The sequence below is a fragment of the Coregonus clupeaformis genome, chromosome 7 (genome assembly GCF_020615455.1).
Source record: "Coregonus clupeaformis isolate EN_2021a chromosome 7, ASM2061545v1, whole genome shotgun sequence".
Classification (NCBI taxonomy): Eukaryota; Metazoa; Chordata; class Actinopteri; order Salmoniformes; family Salmonidae; genus Coregonus; species Coregonus clupeaformis.
In genome coordinates this window covers 46,927,164-46,944,813 of record NC_059198.1, presented here as the reverse complement: position 1 = coordinate 46,944,813, position 17,650 = coordinate 46,927,164, and the positions used below count along the sequence as shown (strand labels likewise).

At 41.3% G+C, this 17,650-nt stretch overlaps 1 protein-coding gene across 1 annotated transcript in view; it reads left to right on the top strand.

Annotated features, from left to right (window-relative positions):
- Positions 1 to 7,511: 7,511 nt before the first annotated feature.
- LOC121569811 (kinesin-1 heavy chain) overlaps positions 7,512 to 17,650 on the top strand; it is a 48,440-nt gene continuing 38,301 nt past the window's right edge. The window contains exon 1 of the mRNA XM_041881025.2: positions 7,512 to 7,970. Within this exon, the coding sequence (XP_041736959.1) occupies positions 7,845 to 7,970 (126 nt within the window). The 5' untranslated portion in view covers positions 7,512 to 7,844. The remainder of the gene's footprint in view (positions 7,971 to 17,650) is intronic.

Here is a 17,650-nt window from a genome sequence, read left to right as displayed (position 1 = left end):
TGGTCTAAGGCACTATATCGCAGTGCTAACTGTGCCACTAGATCCTGGTTCGAATCCAGGCTCTGTCGCAGCCGGCCGCGACTGGGTGGCGCACAATTCGCCCAGCATCGTCCAGGGTAGGGGAGGGAATGGCCGGCAGGGATGTAGCTTAGTTGATAGAGCATGGCGTTTGCAACGCCAGGGTTGTGGGTTTGATTCCCACGGGGGGCCAGTATAAATAAAATATGTATTCATTTACATTTTAGTCATTTAGCAGACGCTCTTATCCAGAGCGACTTACAGTTAGCACATACATTATTTTATCGAACCCACAATATTCACTAACTGTAAGTCGCTCTGGATAAGAGCGTCTGCTAAATGACGTAAATGTAAATGTAAATGGAGCATATCCTTGGATTTCAAAGTTGGAAGAAATTACGGTGGGAACACAGTCTGCCATAGGAGACATTAAGAGACTTTTGGCTAATCTCCTTGGGATTCCAGGTATGGAATAAATTTTTCAGAGAGCTGGACTTCATAGATATGTGGGGACTGCAGTGAATGACCCTGAATTGTTGGCTGCAAGTAGAAATCGGCTGTGGAGAGCACTGAAAGATACGTTTCCAACAAATGTGCATCCTGACAACATTCTGATTGACCCACTAGGACAACAAGAAAATCCGAGAGCCTATGTGTCAAGAGTTCATTAAGTGTGAAGAAATATTACCGGAACTGATCCAGATATGAGTCAAATTGAGCAGTCAATTTTGAGAGCTAAACTACAGATGGGACTGCCCTCACCAGTAAGGAGCAAACTGGCAGAGGTGGTTGGACTTGGAAGCATGACAAAAGGTGTCTATACAGATCATATAGCCCATCAAGTGGATCTGTACCGGAAAAAGGAACACAACCAGAAAGAACAGGACCAAGAAACTCTCAGAAAACTCAATCAAATACAACTGGTGGAGAATAAGAAGGAGAAGAAACAAGCTTTGGTTATGCAGAATCAGTGTGCACCAAATCAACAATCACTGCCACAGCTTCAACCAAACCAGTTCCAACCACAATTGTACCAGCCACCAATAGCGGTACCAGTTGTTTCATATCCATAGACAGTCGCTGGACAGACACAGAATTGGAGAGGAAGAGGACGAGAAGGCTTAGGAAGAGGAAGAGGAGGAAAATTTAAGCCATACTTCCAGCAATCTTCAGAAGTGTGTTATAATTGTGGACAGGTTGGTCACTTTGCCCGTGAGTGTAATGGGCCAGGAGGAAACACCAGAGGGAATTTCAGAGGAAGATACAGGGGCCAGTCAAGATCATCTGGAGGACCGGTGAACCCTTATAGGGGCCCGGAGCAAGGATTCTAGAGGTGCCCAGAAGATCCGAAAGGGGGGTGTCAGCTGGTAGCATCAGGACCGGAAAAAGATCCAACAATTGAGGTGAAAATAAACAACTGACCATTGGAAGTGATGGTGGATAGCGGAACTGCTTTTATCTGTGTTCAGCCTGAAGAGGTTACACATCTCACTATGTCAAATCAACTAATTAGGATAGGGATTTGAGGGAGTGAAACAGTTGATTACTCTTAAGGAACCAATTGAGCTCTGCTATGAAAATGAGAAAATTACAATACCCATACTGGTATCAGAACATACACCTATTGCATTGTTGGGAAGAGATGCATTGTGTAAATTGAACTGTACAATAAAATGTACACCAGACGGCTGTCTGGTAGAAGTCCCAAAGGAAAAGGTTTACCAATTGTTGATGACGACAGAGATGGATTCTTCTTCAGTATTCTGGATTGGAAATCTCAGTGAAGATTTTTTGAAGCAGGCTAAGATATGGGAGAAATTCATTGTGACAAACATGCCAGATGCGAGGCTTCCGGAATATCCATTTCATTGTACGCTCAAGTATTTCAAGAATGCTGCCCAATCGGACTCGGAGGAATGGTTGAGTCATCAACCAAAGAAAGTTCAACTCAGCTCATGTTGCATAATTTTAGGACCACAAGGAGCAGCTAGGAAGATAAACACAGACGATTATCTGGATAAAGAATTTGAGATTGAGAAGAGTGTGCCACATGTGGCCTTGTTGGTTTCTGAAGGCTATGAGCAGAAGCAAATAGGAGAAATTATGACAGAAGCAGAGAAAGCTGTTTTCGTACCGATGAAAGAGAATTTGGCGATTTGGAGGAGTGAAGATCAGCGATTTCTCAAAATCATGATTTCGGCTCAAGGACAAGGAGAGCCACAAGCTCAGACCCTATGAAAGAGGAGATGTTGCAACAAGTTCCAGAATGTTTGTGGTCTCAACACAATACCGATATTGGACTTGTGAAATCAGCCCAACCGGTGAAAGTTGAACTTCGACGAGGAGCCAGACCTCCTTGGAAAAATCAGTATCCATTGAAAGATGAAGCAATCCAAGGGATTGAATCACAAATTGAAGGACTTTCGAAAGCAAGTGTTTGAAGAAAATAAAAAATCCTCAGAGTAACAATCCTTTGTTGCCTTTGGAGAAACCATGAGGGGTTGATAGTAGCGCCTCTAGACCTATTAGGTCTGATGATTTAGGAAGCTATGGGTTAGCTAATGTTGCAAGGGGGGAGGTTAGGAGAAAGATCACAAAGGAGTATGGTTTTTGGGCACCATATTTGCTTTAACAGTTTGACTATGTCATAGGCAGGTGCATAATCTGTCTGAAAAATAATGTTTGCAGGGGTGTGACTGTTATTCTTGGTTACATTCCTACACCAATAGGTGCATAAGATGTCCAACTAAGCTAAAAGATGCTCAGTTGGTTGCAAAGTTATTGTGTAAAGAAGTCATAAGCAGGTGGGAATTTTCCGATTTAATGTCCTCAGAAAATGGTAAAGAGTTTTGTGGATAAATCAGTTAAATGGTTTTTGAAAAAATTGAATCAAAATTGAAATAACCCTAGGAAATTTTGAATATCTGATTGTGGGATAATTATATTATTGTGATATTTAGTATTTTCTTATGAATCAAAGGTGGGAAATGGAATGTGATTCATATACAGTCATGGCCAAAATTGTTGGCACCCCTGAAATTTTTCCAGAAAATGAAGTATTTCTCACAGAAAAGTATTGAAATTACACATGTTTTGCTATGCACATGTTTATTTCCTTTGTGTGTATTGGAATAACACAAAAAAAAACAGGAAAAAGCAAATTTGACATAATTTCACACAAAACTAAAAATGGGCCGGACAAAGTTATTGGCACCCTTTCAAAATTGTGGATAAATAAGTTTGTTCCAAGCATGTGATGCTCCTTTAAACTCACCTGGGGCAAGTAACAGGTGTGGGCAATCTAAAAATCACACCTGAAAGCAGATAAAAAGGAGAGAAGTTGACTCAGTCTTTGCATTGTGTTTCTGTGTGTGCCACACTAAGCATGGAGAACAGAAAGAGGAAAAGAGAACTGTCTGAGGACTTGAGAACCAAAATTGTGGAAAAATATCAACAATCTCAAGGTTACAAGTCCATCTCCAGAGATCTAGATGTTCCTTTGTCCACAGTGTGCAACATGATCAAGAAGTTTGCAACCCATGGCACTGTAGCTAATCTCCCTGGACGTGGACGGAAGAGAAAAATTGATGAAAGGTTGCAACGCAGGATAGTCCGGATGGTGGATAAGCAGCCCCAAACAAGTTCCAAAGAAATTCAAGCTGTCCTGCAGGCTCAGGGTGCATCAGTGTCAGCGCGAACTATACGTCGAAATTTGAATGAAATGAAACGCTATGGCAGGAGACCCAGGAGGACCCCACTGCTGACACAGAGACATAAAAAAGCAAGACTACAGTTTGCCAAAATGTACATGAGTAAGCCAAATTCCTTCTGGGAGAACGTCTTATGGACAGATGAGACCAAGATAGAGCTTTTTGGTAAAGCACATCGTTCTACTGTTTACCGAAAATGTAATGAAGCCTTCAAAGAAAAGAACACAGTACCTACAGTCAAATATGGTGGAGGTTCAAAGATGTTTTGGGGGTTGTTTTGCTGCCTCTGGCACTGGGTGCCTTGACTGTGTGCAAGGCATCATGAAATCTGAGGATTACCAAAGGATTTTGGGTCGCAATGTAGGGCCCAGTGTCAGAAAGCTGGGTTTGCGTCCGAGATCATGGGTCTTCCAGCAGGACAATGACCCCAAACATACTTCAAAAAGCACCCAGAAATGGATGGCAACAAAGCGCTGGAGAGTTCTGAAGTGGCCAGCAATGAGTCCAGATCTTAATCCCATTGAACACCTGTGGAGAGATCTTAAAATTGCTGTTGGGAAAAGGCACCCATCCAATATGAGAGACCTGGAGCAGTTTGCAAAAGAAGAGTGGTCCAAAATTCCGGGTGAGAGGTGTAAGAAGCTTATTGATGGTTATAGGAAGCGACTGATTTCAGTTATTTTTTCCAAAGGGTGTGCAACTAAATATTAAGTTAAGGGTGCCAATCATTTTGTCCGGCCCATTTTTTGAGTTTTGTGTGAAATTATGTCAAATTTGCTTTTTTCCTGTTTTTTTTGTGTTATTCCAATACACACAAAGGAAATAAACATGTGCATAGCAAAACATGTGTAATTTCAATACTTTTCTGTGAGAAATACTTCATTTTCTGGAAAAATTTCAGGGGTGCCAACAATTTTGGCCATGACTGTATATATATCATTCTTATATTATTGTTGATATTGATGTTTTAATTTGCATGTGTTGTTTTGCAAAAGATACTGGTTGGTGTTTTCTTTTCTTCCAGAAGTATATGGGGATGTGGAGAGTGGGATTCAAATACTCAAACATGGACAATATGAATGGACTGGAGGAAGTGGAACAAGGAAGGTGTGGAAATGTTCAGATTCCATCATCAACGTTTCATTGGAAGTCGACACTGCTGAAGAGATGAAGTGTAGTGGACTACATTCCAGTGTCTGCAATGATATATAGACATATTTGCATGTGTAATACATAATTTGTGTTATATTCTTTCTGTATAAATTTTTTGAAGAATTATGTTTTCTGTTCTTGGGTACATGTGGGGACCTCAGATGTTTTTGTTTATTTCGTTGAAGCTTAGGGATATTGGGTCTAGGCAGGGACAGAGAGAATCCACAGGAGGGTCCGATGGGTCGACCAGCCTGAATGTGGACATTTTTGATTGTATTTTGTTTGCTGAGGTTTTCATGTGTATTCAATTGCATCATAGCTTAAAATGCATTGATAAAGATTTATAAATTGATCTGGAGTACTTAGGTGGTCGCCTGGGGCAGAGGGGCCGTGAGAGAATTCTCCTGTCTTGATTGATTGATGGATATTTGGAATGAAAGCTGCAAGACAGGTTTTTCGCTCTTACACTCCATAACAATTTATTTACACTCCATAACAATTTATTTACACTCTATAACAATGTATTTACACTCCATAACAATTTATTTACACTCTATAACAATTTATTTACACTCCATAACAATTTATTTACACTCTATAACAATTTATTTACACTCCATACAAAAATGTGTCTATATAAACATGTGTTTACTCTCCATAAATTTTGGTTTATTGCTGAAGTTACTCAAGAACAAAAATTGTTATTTGTCATAATCCTATTCTTTTTGTTTTCGAGACTTAATTAGTCTCGAAGGGGGGAAATATGTAGTGTCTGAAGGTCTATGATTTTGCTGACATTTACAAATGGTGTAATAGATTAACTTTACTCTGCTTTGCTGAAACATCTGGAAAGCATTACTACATAGGCTTCTTGGAATAGAGGACATTTGGAGATATGTGGAAGCCGGGGATTGGTCTGTCAAAAACCACCCATCTTATGTTACATAGGATAAATACCATGTTTTGAACAAAGAACGGGGAGAAATAACATATCAGAGATTTGGGTCCGGTTATTCTCCAGATATCTGCAGATGTCTGTAAATTGACGCTGGAATCCTTTGAAATAATACATCTTTATAATCAAAGTACAGCGTCAGCGGAATTCTTATCATCACAGCGTAATCGGCATCATTGTCTCGGACACCACATGATCCAGAGGAGGAATGGGAGAAGGTCATGTGGTCTGATGAGACAAAAATAGAGCTTTTTGGTCTAAACTCCACTCGCCGTGTTTGGAGGAAGAAGAAGGATGAGTACAACCCCAAGAACATCATCCCAACCGTGAAGCATGGAGGTGGAAACATCATTCTTTGGGGATGCTTTTCTGCAAAGGGGACAGGACGACTGCACCGTATTGAGGGGAGGATGGATGGGGCCATGTATCGCGAGATCTTGGCCAACAACCTCCTTCCCTCAGTAAGAGCATTAAAGATGGGTCGTGGCTGGGTTTTCCAGCATGACAACGACCCGAAACACAAAGCCAGGGCAACTAAGGAGTGGCTCCGTAAGAAGCATCTCAAGGTCCTGGAGTGGCCTAGCCAGTCTCCAGACCTGAACCCAATAGAAAATCTTTGGAGGGAGCTGAAAGTCCGTATTGCCCAGCGACACCCCCTAAACCTGAAGGATCTGGAGAAGGTCTGTAAGGAGGAGTGGGCCAAAATCCCTGCTGCAGTGTGTGCAAACCTGGTCAAGACCTACAGGAAACGTATATGATCTCTGTACTTGCAAACAAAGGTTTCTGTACCAAATATTAAGTTCTGCTTTTCTGATGTATCAAATACGTATGTCATTCAATAAAATGCAAATTAATTACTTAAAAATCATACAATGTGATTTTCTGGATTTTTGTTTTAGATTCCATCTCTCACAGTTGAAGTGTACCTATGATAAAAATTACAGACCTCTACATGCTTTGTAAGTAGGAAAACCTGCAAAATCGGCAGTGTATCAAATACTTGTTCTCCCCACTGTATGTGTTAATCGTAGGGGTGCCAATGGGGCTGGGGATCAGAAATGTCCCGTGCGAGAGAGGGAGGTTGATGTTTCCAGGGTTAGAGTAGTGCAGAAGTTGTCATATGCTGAGGTAGTGAAGAAAGTAGAGGAAGATGGGTCAAGGGGGAGGGATCCTGAGAGGAGTGGTGTGAGTAGTAGATCTGTTACCAGTACAGAGGGATAAACCAACAAGTGATATATGTTTCAGTAAGGTTGGATTTTGGTATTTATAGCAATGGTTATCAACTGTACTGCAGGGATGGAACGTAGGTCGCAGAAAGTAGAGGTTGTGGTTGCTCTGCAGAGGTATTTGTGTGTGCAAGATTTGATGTCAGAAGAGTTACAGGGTGTGTTAAGTGGTGGTGTTCCATCCTTTCAGGCTGTTGGCCTGAAGTAGGACTAAATAGATTTAAATAGTGGAGTATTTATTTATTTATTTTAGTTAGTGTAGTGTTAGATGGTAGGTTATTTGTTTTATTTATTTTTGTAGTTTTTTATTTATTTTTTCAAGCAAAGTATAAGGGAGTTATACTCCAGTCTAGTAGGTGTCGGTAATGCAACATGCATTGGATGCCAACCTCATCGAAGAAGAAGAAGAAGTAGTAGTAGTAGTAGTAGTAGATCAGTCAGTTAGTTGTCGCCTACAGAGGTGACGTCAGCGGGTTATTTAGACCCGCAGATACAGGGGTCCCTCCCTACTCGAAGAGCAAGTCCAGAGTACAGTACTGTACAGCCGGGGCTTCAACATGACTTCCACCTTTTGAATGGATGTCCTTTTAAATGTATATTTCTGATGAATAGTCTACTTGCTGCCTTTTCCGAGGAGGGAAGAGATAGACCAAACTTAACCAGCGTTCACGGGTGCGGCCTCTGTTTGCCTCCGACAGGCACAGGGCGATCGGGCGCTTCTCCTGTGGTAGCACAACTAGCCAGCAGGATCTTGTCAGTTGTGACTCTCCATCAGCGGCGAAGATGGCGGACCCGGCAGAGTGCACCATCAAAGTGATGTGCCGTTTTAGGCCATTGAACAGTTCAGAGGTGGCAAGAGGGGATAAATACATACCAAAGTTTACAGGGGAGGATCAAGTGTCTATCTCGGTAAGTTGGCATTCCAACACGGAAAACAGCCCCCCTTTTTTAATGCTAGCTAGGCTAACTAAACTAAGCGTAGCCATGACGCTAGCTAAAAGCCACACCAGCCAAGGACAAGGGCACTGTCTGGTTCACTTCTTCGTTCTCATAATAGCTAGCCTGACATATTGATTACTATCTCACATTCAAATGCCATCTCATGATTCACAAACCATTTGACGGCAGCAAAACCCTTGTGTGTCAGTTAGCTAACCAAATGAACGTTGGCCTAACTAGCTAACGTTAGTTACTGTTTGTTTTGATGGCTAATTAGCTAGAACTAGCAGCTAGCTAACGTTAGTTAAGTTCACGGCCTACTTTTATTCATTGACATGGACACAAAGAAGTGTAGCTGGCTAGCTAACGATAATGTTAGTAACTTGGTAGGGGATGGCGAAGATGTCTAGCTAACGTTAGTTAGCTATAATCACACTACTTTGGCAAATTAGTTAAGTTAATATTAGTTATCAGTCCTTGAGTGGTATTGAAATACTAGATAGTTACTAGTTAGCTAGGGATAGCCACGTCGCATATGCCATTGCCTCATTGACAGCTGTCACTTGTTGGCCGTTTTGAATGGGGATTTTTTTTGCTAGGCCCAATTCCATGGTGCAAATTCTTCTTCTAACGGCCTTCCAAGATAAGGGGGCTTTGTGAAATAACAATTTTGGGTGCGATACTAGGATAGAGGACTCGGAGTCAGGTGATCACACCTGCTCACTACACTACCTCGCCCCTTGGCCTTGTCAAACGTAAATGACAGCAACCATAACAGTTGGGACAAACTTTATGGACTTCCAAATTACCAGAACTTGCCACAATCAAACCCCAAACACTTCCCTCAATGCTGTAGCCTAATTATGGTCCTTTCGTAAATTATAAACAGTTAATCAACAATTCAAGTCCAGTTGTATTTATTGTCACGTGCACAAGTACAGTGAAAAGCCTTTTTTTTTGAAGAGATGTTGATTGTGGATGAATGGAGGTTGAAACTGGAGGAAGAAGTCCTTGCACTGTAGCAACAGTCCTGTCAACTGTACAACTGTAGAAGCCAAGGGTGTGGCATCTGGTCATGATTACTGGATAGTTAATGGAGGATTACTCATAAATGAGCACATTTGTTATGTCATGATGTAGTTTGGAGGAAAACTTTTGGCCCCAAACATAACATATTGTAATGACCTCGATAGATCATAAATGAGAGAATGTCCACAACAGTTCTTGAATTTACTTTTTATTGACTCCAAACTCACAGGCTACTGTCTGGCTGTAGTCTACGCCAAATAAATCAGATAAAACTAATCAACACAGAACAACAGAACACAGTCCCATAACTGTCCAAGCGGGTCGCTACAATATGATCCCTAGCAGTTTAACTTCTGTCTTCTTCGAAAGATAAATCTTCTAAACCAGGGAAATACTTACCATTTTCCTGGTCTCTCATAATCTCTATCAGTGGAACTCCTCATGGTTGCATCTAAAGCAGCACCCTATTCCTTACATAGTCTTGTCAAAAGTAGTTCACTGTATAGGAAATAGGGTGCCGGACGCAACCCATGTGTCCCACCACATTCCTCCCTATGAGAAAGACAGATATATATATATATATATATATATGTTGCCATTGACACATTCTCTTTTATAGTATTACTGGGAACAGGTGGATGGATTAGGGTGTGGTGTTTTTATGGGGGAGGGATATCATGTCATTTGAGTAGGCAGTGAGGACTGTAAACATTTATTTGTTTAGATTTGTCTTTTAATAGAAGCTCAACACGCTTATAGTGCATTCGGAAAGTATTCATACCCCTTTTTTCACATTTTGTTACGTTACAGCCTTACTCTAAAATTGATTAAATTATTTTTTCCACCCAATCTACACACAAATATCCCAAAATGACAAAGCAAAAACAGGTTTTTAGAAATGTTTGCAAATGTATTAAAAATAAAAAATAGAAATTGTACCTAATTAGCCATTGATCATCCTTGAGATGTTTCTACAACGTGATTGGAGTCCACCTGTGGTAAATTCTATTGATTGGACATGATTTGGAAAGGCACACACCTGTCTAAATAAGGTCCCACAGTTGACAGTGCATGTCAGAGCAAAAACCAAGCCATTTTTCTTATTATTTATTTCACCTTTATTTAACCAGGTAAGCCAGTTGAGAACAAGTTCTCATTTACAACTGCGACCTGGCCAAGATAAAGCAAAGCAGTGCGATTAAAAACAACAACAACACAGAGTTATATATGGGATAAACAAAACGTACAGTCAAAAACACAATAGAAAATCTATATACAGTGAGTGCAAATGTAGTAAGTTATGGAGGTAAGGCAATAAATAGGCCATAGTGCAAAATAATTACAATTTAGTATTAAAACTGGAGTGATAGATGTGCAGAAGATGATGTGCAAATAGAGATACTGGGTTGCAAATTAGCAAAATAAATAACAATATGGGGATGAGGTAGTTGGGTGGGCTAATTACAGATGGGCTGTGTACAGGTGCAGTGATCGGTAAGCTGCTCTGACAACTGATGCTTAAAGTTAATGAGGGAGATAAGAGTCTCCAGCTTCAGAGATTTTTGCAGTTCGTTCCAGTCATTGGCAGCAGAGAACTGGAAGGAATGGCGGCCAAAGGAGGTGTTGGCTTTGGGGATGACTAGTGAGATATACCTGCTAGAGCGCATACTACGGGTGGGTGTTGCTATGGTGACAAATGAGCTAAGATAAGGCGGGGATTTGCCTAGCAGTGATTTATAGATGGCCTGGAGCCAGTGGGTTTGGCGACGAATATGTAGTGAGGACCAGCCAACAAGAGCGTACAGGTCACAGTGGTGGGTAGTATATGGGGCTTTGGTGACAAAACGGATGGCACTGTGATAGACTACATCCAATTTGCTGAGTAGAGTGTTGGAGGCTATTTTGTAAATGACATCGCCGAAGTCAAGGATCGGTAGGATAGTCAGTTTTACGAGGGCATGTTTGGCAGCATGAGTGAAGGAGAACTTTGGATTGGAGATGCTTAATGTGAGTGTGGAAGGAGGGTTTACGGTCTAACCAGACACCTAGGTATTTGTAGTTGTCCACATATTCTAAGTCAGACCCGTCGAGAGTAGTGATTCTAGTCGGGCAGGCGGGTGCAAGCGGCGTTCGATTGAAGAGCATGCATTTAGTTTTACTAGCATTTAAGAGCAGTTGGAGGCTACGGAAGGAGTGTTGTATGGCATTGAAGCTCGTTTGGAGGTTTGTTAACACAGTGTCCAATGAAGGGCCAGATGTATACAAAATGGTGTCGTCTGCGTAGAGGTGGATCTGAGAATCACCAGAAGCAAGAGTGACATCATTGATATACACAGAGAATAGAGTCGGCTCGAGAATTGAACCCTGTGGCACCCCCATAGAGACTGCCAGAGGTCCAGACAACAGGCCTTACGATTTGACATTGAACTCTATCTGAGAAGTAGTTGGTGAACCAGGCGAGGCAGTCATTTGAGAAACCAAGGCTATTTAGTCTGCCAATAAGAATGCGGTGGTTGACAGAGTCGAAAGCCTTGGCCAGGTCGATGAAGACGGCTGCACAGTACTGTCTTTTATCGATCGTGGTTATAATATCGTTTAGGATGTCTAAGGAATTGCCCATGGAGCTCCGAGACAGGATTGTGTCGAGGCACAGATCTGGGGAAGGCTACCAAAACATTTCTGCTGCATTGAAGGTCCCCAAGAACACAGTGGCCTCATCATTCTGAAATGGATGAAGTTTGGAACCACCTAGACTCTTCCTAGAGCTGGCCGCCCGGCCAAACTGAGAAATCGGGGGAGAAGGGCCTTGGTCAGGGAGGTTACCAAGAACCCGATGGTCACTCAGACAGAGCTCCAGAGTTCCTCTGTGGAGATGGGAAAACCATCCAGAAATACAACAATCTCTTCATTACTCCACCAATCAGGTCTTTATGGTAGAGTTGCCAGACTAGTTAGCATTAGCTGGACTGAGAATTCCTGGGTAGGATGTATAATTAGTTGGTGTTTTCCAGAGTCTGCCTTTGCATTCATTTGAATAATATTTGATGGTGAGATGTTCAGTTACTGCCGCTGGGTAACATTTGACATTTTAGTCATTTAGCAGACGTTCTTATCCATAGCGACTTACAGGAGCAATTGGTTTTAAGTGCCTTGCTCAAGGGCACATCGGCAGATTTTCCACCTAGTTGGCTCGGGGATTCGAACCAGTGACGTTTCGGTTACTGGCCCAACGTCTTACTGGCCCAACCACTAGGCTACCTGCCACGATCTAACCCCATTGCAACAAGGTATCGGGTAGGGCGGCAGGTAGGCTAGCCGTTAAAGCATTGGGCCAGTAACCGAAAGGTCGCTGGTTCGAATACCCAAGCCGACAAGGTGAAAAATCGGCAAACCCTAATTTGCTCCAGGGGCGCCGCACTACTATGGCTGACCCTGTAAAACAACACATTTCACTGCACTTATCTGGTGTATGTGACAATAAAACATATATTTATTAACAGACTACCCAAATATTGCCTCTCACATCAGGCATGGCCCATAGACTGACCCTGATGTGCTTGGAGATTGGGGCTTGCCAGAGACTGACTGAGTGAGTGAGTGTGTGTGTGTGTATAGCTTGCCTAAAACCTGGTATTCCAGCTGCCAGTCAGCATCATCTTCAGTCTAGTCAACAACCCGACTCTTCTCCGCTATGAACAATGGACTGTGCCATTCAGAGAAGCAGGTACACAGAGACAAATTAGCCAGTTTATCTTACAGTAATGGAGGACAACAGAGAGACTTTGGCACTGTAATAGGCCCACAGTCTAAAAGGTTGGTTGGCTGCAGGCACTGGTAGGGTTCTGAACAGTGCAATAGGCTGTGTCCAAATTGGCACCCTATTCCCTACATGGTGCACAACTTATGACCAGAGGCAGGGGAATAGGGAGCCATTTGGAAAGCAGGCATAGAAGCCGGAGTTACTCAGTCTGATGATGAAGTCATTTCCTTTATGAGAATGGGCCTGGCGTTCTTTCTACTGTAGCTCTGCCTGAAGCTCCTGGGTATAATTTAAAGACTTTTTGTTCTACTTCTCCTCTCCTCTAGAATGGCTCTGTTTTTATGTGCCAGCCCAGAGGGTTCAAGTGAAGTTAAGATTGCGTCCCAAATGCCACCCTATTCCTTATTGCGTCCCAAATGCCACCCTATTCCTTATGTAGTGCACTATGGGCCCTGATCAGAGGGCTCTAGACTAACTTTTTCCACTGGTGGCACTGACTCTACCAACTTTTTCAGTTGATGGCACTAGCACATGACTTGGTCACACCAATTCTTCGCCCCCTGCGCGGCGATAATGACCTGACCTGTGTCCCATAATGTACCTGCATTCCATAGAGAACCAGGCTAATAATGACTAGCCATCTTTTAAATTAGCATGCCCTTTCAGGGCTTGACATTCAGGTAAATTTGCCAGTGGCGCACCGGGCTAGTGCCAACTGTCCCGAATGAAAGAATACTGTCCTCGGAAAGCGGATGATGCACGCATAATTAAATTGTATCTTTAATTTGTGGCCTGAGCAAGCCTATAGCCTATAACGAATTAAATACACAAATTACATTTTAATGCAACAATATCATATTTACATTTTGTTTGCGCGAAGGTTATTATTATTTTTTTCTCCAATCTCAAAAAGTGTTATTGTTAGCGATTTTGAACAGTGTACAGTTGGAGGGCCCTATAAATTCAGTTTTCCCGTTTCTGAGTTAAAAGTTATTTTTTTTTAATGATATTTTTTACTACAAACATTTGACGTTCCAAGTCCACAACGCTTAAACCACATCAGGAGATCAACTTTGAGGTCTGGGAAAAATCCATTTTTGTCGGCGTGGATGATCACGGCGCCGGAACATAATTATAACACACCCCAAATTGACCACAACTAAGCCCAAAAAGAGATTTGTATTTAAGAAATAACAATCATTTCATAGATTGATTACGTTGAGACATGATCACTTTTTTTTTGATTAGTCGGAGTACTTGAACAGATTTCCTGAATTTAAGTAATTTTTAGCTGGTGAGTTTAGGTAATTTTTTTACAAAATTTTGGGGGCCATAAGACAATCACTCGCCCTTTTAATTCAATTGTGCGCCTATCAAGAGACAGTTTGTTAGCTGTGTTTTTGTACTGTACAGTGTAGACAAGGTTATTATACATTGAACAAAAATATAAACACAACATGTAAAGTGTTGGTCCCATGTTTCATGAGCTGAAATAAAATATCCCAGAAATTGTCCATATTCATATTCACAAAAAGCTTATTTCTCTCATTTTGTGCACATTTGTTTACATCCCTGATAGTGAGCATTTTTCCTTTGCTAAGATAATCCATCCACCTGACAGGTGTGGCATATTAAGAAGCTGATTAAACAGTATGATCATTATACTTGTGCAACTTGTGTTGGGGACAATAAAAGGCCACTCTAAAATGTGCAGCTTGTCAAACAACACAATGACACAGATGTCTCAAGTTTTGAGGGAGTGTGCAATTGGCATGCTGACTGCAGGAATGTCCACCAGATTCTGTTGCCTGAGAATTGAATGTTCATTTCTCTACCATAAGCTGCCTCCAACATCGTTTTAGAGAATTTGGCAGTACGTCCAACCGTCCTCACAACCATAGACCACGTGTATGGCATCGTGTGGGCGAGCGGAATGCTGATGTCAACGTTGTGTGCCCCATGGTGGCAAATGGTGGTCACCTTATACTCACTGGTTTTCTAACTGTGACCAACTGATGCATATCTGTATTCCCAGTCATGTGAAATCCATAGATTAGGGCCTAATGAATGTATTTCAATTGACTGATTTCCTTATATGAACTGTAACTCAGTAAAATCTTTGCATGTAAAAACTGTTACATGTTGCGTTTTTATATTTTTGTTTGTATTTCTGTTTTTAGTCATACATAAGGTGATGGATCAGGTCATAGGTTAGGTTAGATTTAAATGATTAAGTCAACGTGACTTGGATTTAAAAGGAATAGCGCCAAAACTGGTGCAAAATATATGGTGGAAGGAAACTCTCGCTCATGTTTACACCAATCCAATACTTTTTAACTATAGTAGTACATGCAAGAACAATCAATTTAGCCGCTTAGCTATTGGGAAAAAATGAAATGGATGCTTTTTCCATTTACATTTTAGTCATTTAGCAGACACTCTAATCCAGAGCGATTTACAGGAGCAATTAGGGTTAAGTGCCTTGCTTAAGGGCACATCGACATATTTTTCACCTAGTCGGCTCGGGGATTAGAACCAGCGACCTTTCGGTTACTGGCACAATGCTCTTACCCACTAAGCTACCTGCCGCCACTTGGAACCAGTAGGTTCGCTAGACCTTTACTACTGGTTTCCTCGCACGTAAAGGTTGTGGAATTATAAGGCAAGGTCAGAATACGGCGTGTCTGTAGACACAACTTTGCCATGCCTTAATTTATTTGATCTCCACCTCAAAATGAATGAATAGCATGCTATTCTCATGCTTAAGTTCAAGGTCAGAATATGCATAGAGAAAAGCACATAAATAGGAATTACATTCCATTTACACATGCTTAACTCTGGTCGGAATCGGGGCCTTAGTGACTTTTTCAAACTAAACATGCATGCGGCCTATAGCGAGTGTTAAACACATTATTGTTTTTTCGAAACTATTTAAAAGTAAAATACTACAGCCCACACTTCAATGCAAAGAGGAGGAGTTCAATTTTTTTGTTTATCAACAGATTGTGTTTATCTCCTGCCTTGGTATAGGTGCTGAGATTATAGGCTATGATGTCACGCTCCTATCACACAGCAATACTGTAGCCTGTACCCATACTGTCTTTTACATAAGCTACCGGTCTATTTACTGTGTTGGCAGAATGTTTTAATCTTTAGCAGTAACTTAAACAGTAGTAGCATACATACAGTTGAAGTCGGAAGTTTACATACACTTAGGTTGGTGTCATTAAAACTTGTTTTTCAACCACTCCACAAATGTCTTGTTAACAAACTATTGTTTTGGCAAGTCGGGTAGGACATCTACTTTGTTTATGACACAGGTAATTTTTCCAACAATTGTTTACAGACAGATTATTTAACTTAATTCACTTTATCACAAATCCAGTGGGTCAGAAGTTTACATACACTAAGTTGACTGTGCCTTTAAACAGCTTGGAAAATTCCAGAAAATTATGTCATGGCTTTAGAAGCTTCTGATAGGCTAATTGACATCATTTGAGTCAATTGGAGGTGTACCTGTGGATGTATTTCAAGGCCTACCTTCAAACTCAGTGCCTCTTTGCTTGACATCATGGGAAAATCAAAAGAAATCAGCCAAGACCTCAGAAAATAAAATGTAGACCTCCACAAGTCTGGTTCATCCTTGGGAGCAATTTCCAAACACCTGAAGGTACCACATTCATCTGTACAAACAATAGTATGCAAGTATAAACACCATGGGACCACGCAACCGTCATACCGCTCAGGAAGGAGACACATTCTGTCTCCTAGAGATGAACGTACTTTGGTGCAAAAAGATGCTGGAGGAAACGGGTACAAAAGTATCTATATCCACAGTAAAACAAGTCCTATATCGACATAACCTGAAAGGCCGCTCAGCAAGGAAGCTCAAGGACAACAAAGTGAAGGTATTGGAGTGGCCATCACAAAGCCCTGACCTCAATCCTATAGAAAATTTGTGGGCAGAACTGAAAAAGCATGTGCGAGCAAGGAGGCCTACAAACCTGACTCCGATACACCAGCTCTGTCAGGAGGAATGGGCCAAAATTCACCCAACTTGGGAAGCTTGTGGAAGGCTCCCCGAAACGTTTGACCAAAGTTAAACAATTTAAAGGCAATACACTCAATTAGTATTTGGTAGCATGTAAACTAATGACCCACTGGGAATGTGATGAAATAAATAAAAGCTGAAATAAATAATTCTCTCTACTATAATTCTGACATTTCACATTCTTAAAATAAAGTGATGATCCTAACTGACCTAAGACAGGGAATATTTACTACGATTAAATGTCAGGAATTGTGAAAAACTGAGTTTAAATGTATTTGGCTAAGGTGTATGTAAACTTCCGACTTCAACTGTACTTAAAAGTAAAAGATCAACTGTCTGCATGTTCACCTGTTAAATTTGACTGTAGGCTATAAACCGGCAGCCTATGGGATCGCATCTAGCGAAACATGAAATACTGTATCTATTTACTAGGCCCAATTACATTAGATGCGCATGGTAATTTGTTGTATGGCTACTTCGCGATAGTAACCCATCACGGCCAGAAAAGGTGAGGAATTAATTTCCCATATCTAATTATTCCCAAAATAAAATGCATCGATTTTTGCTCTTGCAAATGGATAAGCATGTCATCATATCCCCCAGTTGCACAAAATACTTACTTGGCTGCTTGCAATACAATACTTCAACCACTAGAAAATGTGCGTACACATGGTCTAAATTCTGCATGGTAGATGGGACATTCTTATGCCAAATTCTGTTTTTATAAATACTTTTGCGGGAAAACTGGCGCACGCTTGTTTTGGGGTATATTCTTTACGTACTCAACGTTTATAAATGAAGCCCTTGGTC